The sequence below is a fragment of the Chaetodon trifascialis genome, chromosome 10, assembly GCF_039877785.1.
Source record: "Chaetodon trifascialis isolate fChaTrf1 chromosome 10, fChaTrf1.hap1, whole genome shotgun sequence".
Taxonomy (NCBI): Eukaryota; Metazoa; Chordata; class Actinopteri; order Chaetodontiformes; family Chaetodontidae; genus Chaetodon; species Chaetodon trifascialis.
In genome coordinates this window covers 27,409,399-27,427,398 of record NC_092065.1, presented here as the reverse complement: position 1 = coordinate 27,427,398, position 18,000 = coordinate 27,409,399, and the positions used below count along the sequence as shown (strand labels likewise).

At 43.8% G+C, this 18,000-nt stretch overlaps 2 protein-coding genes across 2 annotated transcripts in view; both read right to left on the bottom strand.

Annotated features, from left to right (window-relative positions):
- Positions 1-18,000, bottom strand: part of LOC139337758 (peroxisomal succinyl-coenzyme A thioesterase-like) — a 172,352-nt gene that overhangs the window by 21,405 nt on the left and 132,947 nt on the right. The gene's annotated exons all lie outside the window — the stretch shown is intronic.
- On the bottom strand, positions 1,332-16,790 carry LOC139337755 (peroxisomal succinyl-coenzyme A thioesterase-like). Its single transcript, XM_070972498.1, has 11 exons — positions 16,658-16,790; positions 12,736-12,934; positions 12,509-12,608; positions 12,225-12,415; positions 11,769-11,938; positions 8,934-9,053; positions 8,433-8,515; positions 7,774-7,867; positions 7,131-7,211; positions 3,418-3,559; positions 1,332-3,284 (listed from the first exon to the last, which is right to left on the bottom strand). The coding sequence occupies exons 2-11, from the start codon at positions 12,926-12,928 to the stop codon at positions 3,148-3,150; spliced, it is 1,311 nt and encodes a 436-aa protein (XP_070828599.1). The 5' UTR covers positions 12,929-12,934; positions 16,658-16,790; the 3' UTR covers positions 1,332-3,147.

Sequence of the window (18,000 nt, the reverse complement as noted above, 5' to 3'; positions counted from 1 at the left end):
CATTTTATATGACTGTTGAATATAACCATCATCTGACAGTTATTGTTCACAAAGAAAAGATGTCACAATAAAGGCCATCCTCATCATCTGCTGGTATAGTTGTACTAGATGTATGTATTTAATAGATTTATATTTCACCAAAAACCCATTACTGTTCACATTTTGTCGTTTTTCAATGTGTTACCTATTTTTATGTATTTATTTCGGGGAGCTTTTTGTTAATTAACTTTATTCTGATGAGTGACCTTTTACACTTCAATGACGTCACCTCTGTATTCGTGCCATTCTCTTCAGTCGGAAAGAGGACACACTGAGAAAAGGTAAATAGCTCAAGTCATTTAGGTGTAAAACATAGTAAAAATGCTCAACTAAAGTGATATTACTATGTATAGGTCACAAATATTGTCAATTGTTGTTGTAATGTTTATTAAAGTATGTATACGTGTTTAATATCATGTACAGCACCATAGTGTAACATGCCATCGTAGAATTAGGCTAACAGCAGCAGGTTTCTAATGTAGTCCGCTGTTCTCCCCTTTTCCCCCAGTGTGAAAATGTGTGTATAGAAACATCACAGGAGATTTGCTGTACACGACGCCAGTCCTGGTTGGCAAGAGAGAAGTCGTCCTCGCCTTCTTTCTCATCTCACACAACACAGCGCAGGGTTTTTATAGCAACAGAGTGTCAGGCCAGACTGGCTACATTGATGTGAAGGTGAGCAGGTATGCCTGAGATGCAGGTGAGTGGTGGAGGGGTGGGTGATGACAGGTGGATATTCATTTGCACCCTCTATAGTTAAAAGAACTTTGGTTCTACATTATATGCATTAGTCTATATGCAATGTGGTCTCCGTGTGACTGTGTCCCTCGTACCATGACAACCCCAACAGATATGGACGAAACCAAGCTGCGATAACTTAAGGATCCATGCTACTGTGCTGAAATACTGAATGAGGTCATGACTTTGGCTCTCTATTCAGAACAATTTATCATTAGATAACACTAATATGCTTTGACTGTGTTTGTCCTGCAGTAAATGTACGCATTGGAATCTGATTCATTTTGTATTTTGTTCATGAAGTGATGTTATGATGGTACAGTAAGAATGCAAAATAAAGACAGATTTCCTGAACAGATAATCGATACAAAACAATTTCTAAACATTTTGGTCACTGATTAATCAGTTGAGTCATTAAGACTTCAAACTATTATTCTCTGGTTTCTCCAGTCTGAGGATTTGATTCTTTCTCTGGTTTGTATCACTGTAAACTACATGTGTTTGTGTTTTGGACTGTTGGTGGAACAACACAAGACAACTGAAGACGTCACTTTGGACTCTGGGATGAGCATTTTTTAATATTTTCTGTCAATTAATTAATCTAACAATTAAAGAGAACATTAAACAACAATTGCATGACACCACATTCATATGGCAGGTGCAGAACATTCACCAAATGTCACCAAAAACTCACCCTGCAAAATAATTAGCTAATGGTGGTGTGTTTCCACCCTTACTGCCAAGATGTAGCATGGGAGTGGTATTGTGGGGTGTCAAGATGTGAAAAGGTTGGTGGTTTTCAACCTGCAGAGCAAGATGGGCACTGACTCTGCTGTCCTGCTTCTTCAGGGAACTTGTCCGCAAAGGAAGAGCACAGGTGTAATCAATAGCATTTATAATGGCTGCATTCCATTTTGGTGAGCCGCTTTGAGGGTACAGTATGAATGGAGCCATCGTTAATGTGATTATTTACACTAGTGCTTTTCCTGCTTTGACAGGTCAAAATGTCTGCCGTGAAAAGGCTCTATGCTGAGGCAGGGGAGTGTAATGGTCTCGCCATGGTATGGGGTTTGACCACGTCTTGGAGGTAGAACAGAGCAGGTCCTGTCAGGGCCTTGTAGGCAATTACAATCAGTCTTTTGGCAGATGCTTTTATCCAAAGCGACGTACATGTGAATTCACAGCATTGGGAGCAGTTTTTGGGGTATCTTGCCAAGACCAAAACTGGACTTGAGCTGCAGCAGTGAGTGAGGGTTGTGAAAGGTGAAGAGGACTGGTGTAGGAAGAGAAGAGTTTAACATTTTCTTTAACGATATCCTGGAAAACCTTTCGCCTCATAATGCCCACTCTCCACTGTGTGAGCCTTATCAAGACCCATCCCTCTTGGGACATGAGAAGGTGCTACAGACACATCTCATTTGTAAAAAAGCCAACAGGAACGCACTCTCTTTGAAATGACCTGTGATTGGTTACATTTTCCAAGGCCTGAACACAGCCAAAAGGAAAGTCAAGTTTTCACTCAGATCACTTAAACGATAATATCCCAAAAGATTATTGAGGATTTTTTTTCACAATGGTGCCAAAAGGAACCTGCCTATGACAGTTTTAATATCTTTACATTGAGTGCATGTTCCTTACAGAATCAACTTTAAAATTCTCATGCTTTCAAAGCGCTTCACGGCCAGGCTCCAAATTTTATCTCTGTATTATTGTGCTTGGATAAACCTGCACAGTCTGAGGTCGTCAGGCAGGAATCTTTGAGCCATGTTAAAGTGTAAGATTGTATGGGACCAAACTTTTACAGAAAGGGCAGCTGAACTCTGGAACAAACTGCCCCACCAACTCAGATGTGCAAAATCATCTACTTTTAAATCACCTCAGAAACTTAAAATAGTCTGCATACTGTAAAAACAGTATGTGTGGACACACTGTGTGTATGTATTGATTAGTGATATATGAACGAACTTTCTTTATTGGTCTTCTGCTGATTCTAGCAGGAAAATTTAACGTCTGTTCAAGGTACAAGTGCTCCAACTGTGATCATGCACCATTGCCTGTGGGGAACATAAATGGGACTTTCCCTTCCTCAACCTCTAATGCTCTATAACAATGTTTTTCAAGTGGTGGGTTGCGGCCTAAAAGTGGGTTTCAGACCCATTTTCAGTGGGGTTGCGGCCCTTTTGCCTGGGCAAAAAAATATATATTTCTAAAAAGAAAATCCTGTGCTTTTATTTTGAAGGGGATTTTTTTATGTAGCGTGCCATCTTTTTTCCTCAATTTGGGTTGCGGCCTGTCATTAAGGGGTGATGGTGGTCCCAAAGCCAGACCACTCGAGAACCACTGCTCTATAGTTTTAGCTGTTGCGTTGGTTTACAGGTGGGATAATGAAGCTACACCAGGGTTTCTGCCACCATACAGATGCTCCCTCAGAAAGACCAGCGTCTTCCTCCAGGCGTCTTCCTGAGCGCGAGAATGAGTCACCGTCTCTCCGCCCCACAGAGCCACCACTGCAAAGAGAACAGGAAGTTGAAACGGCTGGAAAAACTCAAGTCTGAAGTCCTGATTTTGTTGTCTTAACCTTAAATCGTTCAGTTTCAGATCACTTTCTGTCTACAGCTCCAGGTCTGAAGGTGAACCCACCCTTCTCACGTGTGTTGACTGATCTGAAGGCGCTGGCTCGCACGTGCGGCGTGTACGGAGGTTCAATCAGGTGACCGGCGTTCGGATACGACAGGATAGTCAGTAGGTGGGTACTCCCTGCTCGCTCCATTATGTCCTTCATCTGGAAACAGGAAGTAAAAAAACATTTGTTGTCAGATGGTTTCCTTTTTTTTTTCATTTGCTCTCCTTTTATTCTTTTATATTATAGAAATAAACTCAAAACTCCAATCTGAAAACCCTCATCCTCATTATCAACCGCTTATCCAGGGTTGGGTCGCGGGGACCCCAAACTTCCCTTTCCCGGGCCACATTAACCAGCTGTGACTGGGGGATCCTGAGGCGTTTCCAGGCCAGTGTGGAGATATAATCTCTCCACCTAGTCCTGGGTCTTCCCCGTGGTCTCCTCCCAGCTGGACATGCCTGGAACACCTCCCTGGGGAGGTGCCCAGGGGGCATCCTTACCAGATGCCCAAACCACCTCAACTGACTCCTTTCAATGCAAAGGAGCAGCAGCTCTACTCCGAGTCCCGTGCGGATGACTGAGCTTCTCACCCTATCTCTAAGGGAGATGCCAGCCACCCTCCTGAAGAAACCCATTTTGGCTGCTTGTACCCGCGATCTAGTTCTTTCGGTCATGATCCAGCCCTCATGACCATAGGTGAGAGTCGGAACGAAGACTGACCGGTAGATTGAGAACTTTGCCTTCTGGCTCGGCTCTCTTTTTGTCGGTGCGGCAGAACGAACGCAATACCGCCCCCGCTGCTCCGATTCCCCGACCAATCTCATGTTCCATTGTCCACTCAATCTTGAACAAGACCCCGAGGTACTTGAACTCCTTCACTTGGGGCAAGGACTCATTCCCTACCTGGAGTAGGCAATCCATTGGTGTCCTGCCAAGAACCGTGGCCTCTGATTTAGACGTGCTGATCCTCATCCCAGCCATTTCACACTCGGCTGCGAACCGATCCAGTGAGTGCCGGAGGTCACAGACTGATGATGCCAACAGGACCACATCATCTGCAAAAACCAGCGATGAGATCCTCAGCACACCGAACTGTAGACCCTCCTCCCCCCAACTATGCCTTGATATCCTGTCCGTGAATATCACGAACAGGATTGGTGACAAGGCACAGCCCTGACGGAGGCCAACCCCCACCGGAAACAAGTCCAACTTACTGCCGAGTACCCGAACACAGCTCTATTTATATGCTTTGGGCATATAAAGATTGGATGGCCCTGAGAAGTGACCCCCTCACCCCATACGCCCGCAGCACCTTCCACAATATCTCCTGGGGGACCCGGTCATATGCCTTCTCCGTCCACAAAACACATGTAGACCGGATGGGCATACTCCCAGGCCCCCTTCAGGATCCTTGCAAAAGTAAAGAGCTGGTGCGTTGTTCCATGGCCAGGACGGAATCCGCATTGTTCCTCTTCAATCTGAGGTTTGACTATTGGCTGAACCCTCCTTTCCAACACCTTGGAGTAGACTTTACCAGGGAGGCTGAGAAGTGTGATGCCCCTGTAATTGGCACACACTCTCTGGTCCCCTTTTTTAAACAAGGGGACCACCGCCCCAATTTGCCACTCCCTAGGCACTGTCCCAGACTTCCATGCAATGTTGAAGAGGCGTGTCATTCAAGACAGCCCTTTAACACCCAGAGCCTTCAGCATTTCTGGACGGATCTCATCAATCCCCAGGGCTTTGCCACTGTGGAGTTGTTTAACTACTTCAGTGACTTCCACCAGGGTAATTGATGATGATCCCCCATCAGCGTCCAGCTCTGCCTCTACAATAGAGGGCATACCAGTCTGATGGAGGAGTTACTCAAAGTGTTCCTTCCACCGCCCAACTACCTCCTCCGTAGACGTCAACAGTGTCCCATCCTTACTGTACACAGCTTGGATGGTTCCCCGTTTCCCCCTCCTGAGGTTTCGGATGGTTTTCCAGAAACACCTCTGTGCCGACCAAAAGTCCTTCTGCATGGCTGCTCTGAACTCCTCCCACACCTGCTGCTTTGCCTCCCCTACGGTGGAAGCTGCTGCCCGTCGGGCCTGTTGGTACCTTGCAACCGCCTCTGGAGGCCTCCGAGATAACATATCCCGGAAGGACTCCTTCTTCAGTCGGACGGCTTCCCTGACCACCGGTGTCCACCACGGTGTTTTAGGGTTACTGCCCCTTGAGACACCCAAGACCTTTAGACCACAGCTCTCTCTCTCACCGCAGCTTCAGCAATGGAAGCTTTGAACATGTGCCCACTCCACAGGGATGCCAGAAAAGCTCCGCCGGAGGTATGAGTTGAAGATCTCTCGGACGGGGCCTCCTCCAGACATTCCCAGTTCACCCACACCACCCGCTTGGGTTTACCAGGTCTGTCTAAAGTCTTCCCCCACCCTCGGTCCCAACTCACCACCAGATGGTGATCAGTTGACAACTCCGCCCCTCTCTTCACCCGTGTCCAACACATGCGGCCTCAGGTCAGATGATGATGACGATAACGAAATCGATCATCCACCTTCGACCTAGGGCGCTCTGATACCACGTACACTTATGAGCATCCTTATGTTCGAACATGGTGTTCATTATGGACAGTCCATGACTAGCACAGAAGTCCAATAATAAACAACCGCTCAGGTTCAGATCAGGGGGGCCATTCCTCCCAATCACGCCTCTCCAGGTGTCTCCATCGTTGCACACGTGTGCGTTGAAGTCCCCCAGAAGGACTGTGGAGTCCCCTACTGGAGCCCCATACAGGACTCCACTCAGGGTCTCCAAGAAGGCCGAATACTCTGAACTGCTGTTCGGTGCATATGCACAAACAGTCAGAGTTTTCTCCCCTGTAACCCGAAGGCTTAGGGAGGTGACCCTCTCGTCCACTGGGGTAAACTCCAACGTAGCGGCACTCAGCCAAGGATTTGTGAGTATCCCCACACCCGCCCAGCGCCTCACACCCTGGGCGACTCTAAAGAGTCCAACCCGTATCCAGGAGAACGGTTCCAGAGCCGACACTGTGCGTAGAGGTGAGCTCCACCAGATCCAACTGGTAGCGCTCCATGTCACGCACAAGCTCTGGCTCCTTTCCCCACAATCTGGAAACCATCCTCTGAGAATTGATTGAGTCTCACAGTCAGAAGCTAGAAAAGTCATAATCTCTCAAAACTCCAGAAGCTCATGAGCTAACTACTTAAATAAAGGTTGCTGTAGATTGAAAATGAAGTAGGAGACCAGCTAAATAAATAAAATGAATCATTTTTGTAAGATCTGGAGAAAATGTATTTATGTATTCATCAATACAGCATGGGGTTTTCAGTATGATTTGTCTGAGGCTTATGATTGTTGAACCTTATCAGGGTTATATTGTGGCCGTTTCACGAGCAACAAACTTTTTACATTTAAGTTTTTGAGCGTCAGCCAGCCTGTGACACAAGCAGGTGGCATTTAATTGGAGAGATTAAAAGGAGCTCTTAAGAAAGCTTCATGTACTGTGTTGCACACACAGTACACAGATATTCTACAGTGATGATAAATTCTTGCAGCCTGAGTGCACAACAAATTACTCGCATTTCATGTTTTGAAGATCCAGTGATCAGTGACGGCAGACAGCGTTTTCCTGTTGCACAAATTGTTCGTTCATTTACATCATGCCCTATCTACTCATATGATTAACCTGTTTTTATGTCAGTAAACTCACGTCCATTGCAGCCTCGTAGGCGGGTGAGTTCTGATCGTCCTCACCGACAACCACCAGCACAGGACACTGGAGTCGTCCCACCTGCTTAAACACAAACAACAGCAGCAATCAGGAGCTTCAGATATTTATGCATCACCAGACATCACCTGCAGAACCATTACTCAAAGCTGGAGAGCCACATTTATCTCCAAATACTTCTTTTTTTGCAGATTCAGCAGTAAAGTAAAGAATATTAATTCATCCACTTCGCTGTTAAACCTCCAATCAAACATGATTGTTAATAATGCAAAACACCTGTTAATTTGAAGAAAATTCAACACATATATTTGTTCTACAAAAGGTCTCATAATAAACTGAATCTTGCACAATTTTTAGAAATTGTGGGCTTTGGCTGGTTAATTAAGATGCGTACCATGTAGCTGCTACACAAGTGCACATAACTTCTTTCATGCAAAAAAAAACATAAAAACAATGTGCATTTAATCTATAAAATGTAGAATTTATCATTTGCAGGGAAAACATTGTTCTATCAAAAGCAAATTGGCCATAAATAAACCAACAAAGACACTTTTGAAACCAGAAACAGTTACAAAATTGGAATTTCTGGAAAAGACATAGAGAAATCCTGGCTGGTGATACTCACATCCACTTTAAGTTCAGGGTCAGTGGGGATGGGCAGTGTCAGATCTCGATAGATCACCTGGCCCTCCTCGTTGACGCGAATCTTACTCGCTTTTCTGATTGGACAACAAAAAATGTAACAAAGTCTTCATCTTCCCCAGTTCTGCCTGATGATGACTCCATTATTGGCAATTCAGACTTTGGCCAAAACGAGACTGACATCTGTTTGCCTTCTTATGTTTCCTTCCTTGACTATATATGAAATCCCTCCATAACATGTTTCACTTAAGATTCAGTCTGAAAACAACATTGAACTAAAATCATAAAGTGATTGACAGCAGATCAGCTTACTTCTGAGAGAAATCCAGTAAGTGTTCCACAGATCTGTCAATGGGCTGAACATGACTACTAGCAACACACACATCACAATTTTTCCTTATGTCTGATTGGACAACAGACACTGAAAAATTCTTCATCTTCCTCAAGTCTGACTGATGATGACTCAGCTCAGACTTTGGCCAAAATCAAAAGCAGATTCATGCTGTTTGCTTCCTTTCTTTCAATAATAATAATAATAATAATGATAATAATAATACTAATAATAATACACACACACACACACACACACACACACACACACACACACAGCAGGAATCATAAAGTAACTGACCGCAAACTTACTCAGTGAAGGCATTCAGCATTTGTTCCACTGATCCATGAATTGGCTGCACATGACTCCCACTAATACTCACTGCACACCTGAGCTGAGAGACCAAACGCACGTGCACACGCGCGCGCGCACACACACACACACACACATTTACAATATACGTTTCACACAGGATCAGCTGTGACAGAAACCTGTCATTGAATTCATTGATGACTCAGGACAGAAAATCTGCACAAGATGACAAAGTAGATGATGTGATCATCAGCTGAGAGCTTCATGAGAAGACATTAACTCAATTGTCACAGAGCCTTTGTGTGCAGTTCAGCTTGGGCCACACCCACACCCACTGCACCACCCTACAGGTTGTTCCTGTCAATGAGCTTCTAGCACCAACTATCGAACGAGGACAAGCAACTGAACTGACTTTTCACTTCAATGGCTTCAATTAACCTGCGTTCAAGTAATGGAGCTATGTGACGATGATGAAAGCAACTTTCAGCTACATATCTTACCTTCATCACTTTAGAGTAAACAGCCATTTTGAGGGTAATACTGGTGCCAAAGGAAAGACCCAACATGGCGATCCTGCTGCCGAGGATCTGAGGATGCTGCTCCAGGACCCTGTAGGCCATCTGCAGCAGGAAGATGTGAGAAAACAAACTGTTACAAGAACTGAATGTTTTGTGAACTTAAATACTTCACCCATTGCAATGAGCCTCAGGTGTGTGATCAGGTGAACGGGCAGGTAGTACTGAGGACACAGGTGAGCAGATGAGGAGACAGTGGCAGCAGGTAAGAGACCTGAATGTACTGTGACAGAAAAGTAAACAAACAGGCTGAACGTATTTCCTGCGCTGTTTAATATGGAACCAGCTGATTTGCCTGAGAATCTACAACATGAAATAACTGAGCTGCAAAGCAACGACGTGCTCAAAGCGAGGTACAACAACGGCCCTCTGCTTGAGTTCTAGAAACTGGGTGTACCTCGTGAGGATTGTCCCAGTACAAGCAGACATGCACTCAAGTTTGCGTCCCTGTTTGGGTCAACCTCCTACCATGAGCAGTTCTTTTTCAAAACTGATTCTTGCAACGACTCAGTTCTGCTCAAGACCAGCTCGACTAGACCTGGAATACCCGCTGCAGGTCCATCATCCACTTTATCTCTACCATCTGACATTAGATGCCAAAGAGAAGCAGATCCAGCCATCACATTAGAAGTTTGTGTTCAATAATTCAGTATGACCCTCAAAGGATTTTAGAAATGTCCCTTGATAGGAAACAGGCTCTCCACCCTTGCTCGACAGTGTGCATCACAGCTGACATGTAAGAAGGAAGCTGATTAGACACTACTCAAGCCCTGATAGTGTCAGCCTAAGGGTGTTCAAAGCCTGCACCCTCTTTTTGGAGTGCTTCACCATATCTTCAGAATGAGTCCTCAAAGTTCCACTCTGCTGTAGAAGATGTCCTGCCTCGTGACAAAGAGAGGGTAGTTGTGGATCTGAGGAGGGTCAAAGTACCAGTGACCCCTATTTCCATCCAGGGAATCAGTGTAGACATCCACTGAAGTGTGTACTGACAATACATTGGGCTGGGCTAAGAACACCGACTACATTCACATGCGGTCAATAACCCTTTCATAACCGGAATATCAGCAATAACCCCATTGCGCGCGACCATGTAAACACCAATAACCCTTTTGAAGAACTGGAATATGCTCATATTCCGGTTTTTAAAAACCCAATTATGGCCCCTGGGTTACTCCTTTTCTAACCCAAATATTTAGTCATGTATACGGCTATCAGAATATCCCCATCGAACGAAACATTAATTTGTGTTCTGTGCATGTTCTATTCGCAAGGAATCTTGGTCTTTTGAGTGCAGGAACCACTTGTTGAAAACATGGCGAAACGGAGGACACCACACTGTTGGAGCGAGGAGGAGACAAGTACTGGTGGTGGGTCAGTACCAGCACCAAAGCGCAAACCAAGGCAACTGCTGCCGGCCCCGGGCTGTTCATTATCCGCCGTGCTGCTGCTGCTGCTGCTGCTGCTGTTGTTGTTGTTTTTGGATACAGGAAGAAGAAACTGAAATGACGCGCATTGCTTCATGACGTTCTCCGTGTGTCGACACGTCTGTGCATCGCTGTGATCGGGATATCCCAATTGATTACAATTACCATGTATACAGAAATAACCCTGTTTGCTCACGCATGTAAGCAGGTTATTCTGAATGTTTCAGAAACCGGAATATTGACCCTAACCCGAATAGTCACTATGTTCAGATGCAGTCAATATTTGGGTTATGGGGCCAGTAGCAGTCGCCTTCGCTTGTGCTTTGGTGCTGGTACTGACCCACCACCAGTACTTGACACTATTCTGTCTCTCTTCATTAATGGAAGGCGAGAACATGAAGAAATAGGAAATGGAGCCGGAGCTGTGCCATCCATATCCATGCTACCTGCACTCAAAAGACCAAGATTTCTTGCGAATAGAACATGCGCAGAACACAAATTAATGTTCCGTTCAATGGGGATATTCCAATAGGCATATACTTGTCCAACCATTTGGGTTAGAAAAGGAGTAACCCAGGGGTCATATTCCGGTTTTTAAAAACCGGAATGTTTGCTGTTGTGTGCTGGGGCAGCAGGATGAGGGTAGCAGACGCCAACGGACTCAACACACTGATCTGCAAGGCCAGTGGAGCTGGACTCTATGGCAGTGGTGAGAATGGCAGAATCCTGTGGATTTAAGCCTTGACTTATTGGACTTCCTAATCATGCTTGTTTGATGATTCTTTGCTTGTCCCTTGTCGGGTTAAATTTGCCATCTCTGACTGAACTCCTGGTTTTGACCTTTGCCCAGCTTTGGGTTAAAATGTCTCAGAACTTTGATTCTACTCTGCCCTACTGTGGCACAGTAGTTAGTTTATTGATTAAAATCAAAGTCCTTGGAGGTCCAGATGAGACTGGCCTTGGAGTGATTCCTCTAAGACTGTGTGTATTTTCTGTAACTTCAAATATTTCCTTTGACTGGAAATTATTGTTAGTTGCAGCTCAAGTAAAACATATCTAGTAATGAGATATTTAGTATTAAGACAAATAGAGATAATAGTAGTAACTGGATGTAACTCTAGCAGGATGTAGCATAGCCAACAGGTCAAATCCAAGACTGAACAAATAATCCAAATCAATGCCACAAATTTCCGTATGCTGCATGTGGGAGTGGGCAGCTGTTTGAAAACATGTTAGCCACAAATACTTGATATGATGGTAATAGGTTTTTAAAAATCCTTGAGTTAGTTTGAGGTTGATTAGATTTTTTTCTAATTCAGATGCTTATTGGGTTTACCTCAAAGTAGCTGTTCTCCACCATCTTCCCAGTTTCTATGGTGATTTTAGGTGTTAGGTAGTCGAGAGCCAGGGAGGCAAAGCCATGGGAGGCCAGCAGCGCTGCACGGTACTCCACCAACTTCCCTCCACCACCCCACAGATCCAAGATGCCGGGGAAAGGTCCTGGTCCTTCAGACAAATTAAAACATCAGAAACAGTTCACAGTTTAAACAAAGGTGGGTATATTTCTGTTCCTGCAACTAAGATGACATTTGATGGAAGTCGTTTTGAGTGTTTCCTGCATTCATTTTTCACTTGGTTATTCCAGCAGTGCCGACCAGTCGCAAGTAACTTATACTGAACTATGCTGAATTTAACTTTCATTGTCAATGGCAGTCCACTGGTCATTGCATAGACTGTCACACGTGACCTTCACCCACAGGACATCTTCCTCCAGACTCTCCTCCGGCCCTACCTGAGGGTAGGAAGAGGGTTGCAGTGAGTCCACCCTCTGTGATTGGGACCCTGCGGACGCCGGGTGCCATGTACCAGCGCTCCACCACTGCACCAGCAAGCTGCACCTGATCCATGAAGCCCTCAGTCTGGTGACCTTGATATACTGAGATTGTAACCTCCATGGGGGTCTGGACGTTCTCCTTCCTCATCCTGAAGGACGATGGGAAAGAGTCAACTCTGTGACTAATAATTGAGTCATTATTGATTGATATTATCTGAACAGTTCCATCCTTGTTGGCCTACCTGAGTGCAGGTTTGCTGCCAGGAACTGGTCTGAGGCTCCACAGCAGACCCATCTGCTCAACCCCAGAATATGTCCCGCCCAGACTGGGATCCTCTGAAACTGTAAAGTAAAAGGCATAAAAAAGTATTTCTCATTTTGATGTTTAATCATTTCTATGAAGTGCCATCATTTTATTAAAACATGTTTTTTCACTGAATATTCCAAATTTAGGCACTGGACCACGTACCATTCACAGACCCGGCGGCATTGGCGGTGTAGTGAGCAAACGCCTCCCAGCTATGTCCATCTTCGCACTTGTGGAGGGCGTGGATGGTCAGCTGGAAACCTGGTGGGACGTTCTGGACCAGGACAACAAACTTCTCATCCACGAGTCCTCTGGACGGCTTGACCGACAGCTTCACACAACGTCTCCTGTCCATCCTGAACTGAGCAGACAGATAAAATAATTGATATGTCAAAACATGGAAAAGAATATAACCAAAACTATATGACTGGACAGATGCCATTAGAGGGAGAATCATTTCTTTTCTAATAATGAAAAATGCTGACCACCCAAAAGAAAGAAAGCTACCCACAAAGCTACTCTGATGAAAAACATACACAAATATGTTAAATAGGCTTTTTTCCACATTGTAGCATCAGCGCATGAGGATAAAACACAATTTGCCTGGCTTCAGTTGATGGAGACACACACACAAAATCACAAAAGTCTTCACATATGTTGTATTGTCTTCTTCGTTTTGCTGTGAAATTTCTCATATGAGAGATTGAAATATCTGCAAAAATACAACTTTCCGCACAATTAAGGCAGAGACTGTAACAGGTTGTATTTCTAAGTGGTACCCATAATGTTCTTCCCATGTCATTAACAAAATCCAGGATTTACCTGCAGGCATCATACAGGATTGATAGGCGAGAAAAAGATCGAGTCCAAACCTCACCCACTTGTCGACTTCTGCATTGCCTATTAAAAGTTGCTACAAAAGGTGATACAGTCCTCATGACTCTGCTGTCAGAAATAAATGTGAGTGCCAGCAGGACACAAAGTTCAACACAATCCCAAACATGCCTACAGCACATTCTTCAGTATCTCCCGGTATACCAGATGGCCAGTACACTACTGCTAGTGTACATGACATTAATAATAACCTGACATGAATCCACTTTCCTTGGTGCCCCTGACCATACCAACTTACTCATCACATATATCACACTAACCTCTGCAATGGCTGAAATGCTTCTCTTTGCATAAGTCGGTTTTGAAAGGAGCGGCTCAGAGTAGCAGGCAGTCACTTTGAAACTCAATGATCTTGTGTTGTTGCTTGTCGGGCACATCAGCTTGTTCCACATGTGTTCTGTTCCTTTTGTTTACTTTGCAAGTCATGAAGCCTCTTGCCAAATATCGGAAGGAGTTTTGCACACTGCCAACATATTCAGACATCACTGCAGATGTGTTCTTGCAGAGGAGGCAAATGCACAGTTTTTCTAGAACCACAAGCAAGTCCAGTTGCCTTTGGAAGCACTTAGAAGTACCAATGACCTGAATAAATGACAATCTTCACAGACAAATGTACAGCGTTACCCCTTTCCAGTTGCACTTGCTACAGCTTTAATTTCTCTTCAAATGATTTCGCATTTGAAAGCAGAGAGCTGAGAAGCTGGCAGGAGGTCTTGTGAAAGCTGTTTGTACAGAACCCAAAGTCTGCCAAGCATTAACTTCATCCGAGCACATTTGTCCTTGCAACTCATCCAGTTTAGCATGTTTCAAGCTGTAATGACATTCGAGATTGTCCTTTTTCATGAAGTTTTACAGGCTGGCTTCAGCACTGAGGTGTTCTTGGTAATGTACACCATAAAGGTCAAATCACACACACTTACTATCACTGAATCATTCCAGATAATCCAGACAATTTCACAGTCTAGTGCTAGCAGGTCTGCAGCAGCAATAAGACACTCCTTCAGAAATGCTCTTTCTGAATGAGGTTTTAGCTTGTTAGCTATTAGCTCGCTCAGCACAAAACCTACCTGCAGATCACTGTCTCTGTCAGAATATGGTCTGTGAGAACTGTTGGGCATGCTTGTCTGTCCTTGCAGCTCATCCAGTTCAGCATGTTTCCAGGTGTAATGACAGTGCAGTGATGGCTGTTTTCATCACTGCAAGCTCCTCCACACAAACTGGCTCAGACACACTGGCTTGGCTTTTACTTAAACAAAAAATAATTGCCCATTACTCTTGGAAAGCACGACACTCCCTATCTACTTACATCCTGTTGACAGGCACCATCCTGCCCTAGTGTGATATCAGCTGCTACGTGTATGTTGCATTCAGGTACCGCACAAAAGAACATTTAAGTCTACTGTTGCACATGTTTTTAATTACTGAAAAGTAATTGCTTTTCGTATTTAGAAATAGCTTCATGGGCAGGATCAAATGGTCTGGTGGGCTGTTTCCGGCCTGGAGGCTGGAGATTCCCCACCCCTGATTTGGGGCGTCGATGTGTCAGGTTATGGTTCAAGGTGAAGCCTGTGTATACTTGAAAAGGTTATTAGATATATTGTCATTTACAGTAAGCAACATAATGTGTTATTTATGTTGGTTTTAGTGCGTTTTTTTTTTTTGCTCAACTGAACTTTCATTTTCCATGAAATTAACTTGTCGCATTAACTAGTGGTGGAGGAAGTACACGTTTTCTTTAATCTCAAGGCATTTTTGTTCCATCCTCCAGAAGGACACCTACAGCATTTCAGAAACGGAGCGTTTTGCCAGCCTCATTTTGTTGACTTTCTCAGATTTTGCTGATTTGGTCATTTGTCCATGACATCTGTGTTTCCACAGGTAAACAGGTTCATTGGTAAGAGGTGATAGTATCTTGAAAGGCTCAGTTGTTCTCAAGCGAGAATGGAGCAAGGTTCACCACTTTGTTTACACGTGAATGGATAAAGGAGATTAGTACACGAGCTCAAGAAACAATGTAAAACTGCTGTCTGCAAACACAGATCCATAAAGTATTTCTGATTCTGATTCTGTAAAGATACTCTGATATGCCTTGGATCCAGCAAAATGTACTTTGAATATCAAAAGTAAGTGTACTTACTGGACAGGCTAGCCCCATTGAGAGTGTATATTTTTGGATGTATCATATAATTGTAATGTGATTACTGATGCATTAACAAGAATGCAGTATTTTTACAACACTTTGTTGAGGTGAGGTTATTTTCACTGCAGGACAAACTGTTCGGTCTTTTATTCTTTAAACGTCCAAAATACCTGAGAAGTTGATCACATGAACTGTATTAAATACATACACAGTTTTCAGACAAATGAATAAGTACATTTCCCTATGACACGTGGAGTATAAGTATTGAGCAACAGAAAATAGGAATACTCAAGTAAAGTCCATGTACCTGTTGGAGTTACATATTTACTCTCATCTCTTAATAAGCTACATACACATAGTAACACAACCAACATGCCCTCCAGTAACTATAAGCTGCACACACATAGCGACACAGGCAATGTGACCTTCAGTAACCTCAGAAAACACAGTAAAGGAAACTTAAGATATCTCGTGTCAGGTAACACATCATTTACATATAGAGGGGGCTAGCTAACTTCTCTTTCTGGGCGCTGTCTCTTATGGATTGGATGGGTCGTGTGCCAACAGGCTGGGACCAGCCTGTGGACCAAGGAGAGGGCACTGAAGTCTAAATCACGATGATCACCACCTGTTTTGACCAATCAGATAGCTGCACATTTCTTTTTAAAACTCTGTATAATCGTAAGTCAGGCATTCTCATTCTGGCGGGTGGTTGCAGCTCACTGCTTGCAGACTGCGGGTTCCCAAAAGACTGAGATCCATGTACATGTACTCTATTTTATCAGTGTGTTAATAAATATCCTTAACTGAAGACAGAATATCTCCTGACCTCTTTCTGCAAAAAACGACCATGCTCACATACCTCATAACTGCACGTACAGTACTTGAGTAACATGTCATAGTTCCCACAACACAAACACAGAAGAATCAGTCATTTACAGAAGTTGCTGCTGTGCAACAAACGGCGGAGAAATATACGTCGTGTAGACTCTGGACTCTGAATACGCGATCAAAGCTCACAGGTGCGTTTCGTGTATGAAGTACACTTACTGTCCGAACAGTCCGCAGAGTGTTGACGTGTCCGGTGTTAAACTCCACCAAGAGTCGAAACAACTCTTCTGGTCCGGCAGTCTGACCGACTGCTGACGGTCACTCGGCCGCCTAAAGGACGGCCAGGCCGGGTGGAGCTTCAATCCCCTCCCACGGCAACTCCACGGTGACTGGACACAAGATGGCGCCATCGACTGGCCGAAACTCCAACTTCTGTTTGTGTTCACATCAAGCAGAAGTTGGAGTATATATATATATATATATATATATATATATATATATATATATATACACACACACACACACACACACACACACACACACACACACACACACACACACACACACATATACAGATGGATAATAGCTTTTGTGGAAGGGTATCTACGGAAGCCCTAAGCGGACGTGTTTTGTTTTTTGTTTTTTTTAACAAGCCGTTTTCTCGATACAACGAGATATTATCTCGTTATAATAAGATATTATCTCGTTATCTCGAAAAAACAAAGTTTGTTTTCCTGAGATATTATCTCGTTATCTTGAGAAAAAAGTTTGTTGGTGGCGCCGTCAGAGAAACTCCATAACCAGATCGCCGAGATTCGAAAAGGAAGGTCAAACAACAGCAACTTTCTCTTAGCCAACTAAGAGTCATCTCTTGCTTTTTTTGTCTTTTTATAAGTGCCTCAGATATAAAGTACATCTGCTAAACCTGATGCGAACAATCCCAGTATTACAGTGCTAACACAATACTTTCCAAACAGGAATACACTGATGTGTAGTCGACCAGTGCCAACTTTATAGTGTTTTTCTGCTGGAAACTGTGGGTGAACAATATATTTTATTACACAAACCTATATTATGCAACAGTTAATAGTCAATGTAATGTTTCCAGTAACATTTGACCTTGGAAACATTGATTTGACCAAAAAAGAATAAAAAAATTCTTAATTCAAGATCCACTTTTTAGCTTTTAAGAGATTTCAACCACATCTTGCAGCGGTCTTCAGCAAAGACACGATAATAGATCTGTTTGATTGAAGTAAAAGCTTAAACTCAACAGGATCGACAGGGAAGTTTGTTTTCTCGTTATCTCGAGAAAACAAAGTTTGTTTTCTCAAGATAACGAGATAATATCTTATTATAACGAGATAATATCTCGTTATATCGAGAAAACGGCTTGTAAAAAAAAACAAAAAAAAAAAACACGTCCACTTAGGGCTTCCGTAGGGTATCACATCAACACTGTTATAACCAGTTTGCTCATGTAGAGACTGAGCACTGCAAATATTCATGGAGAAAATCAAGACAGCATTTAGTTAAGGCAGATGATAAATATTGGCTGGCAT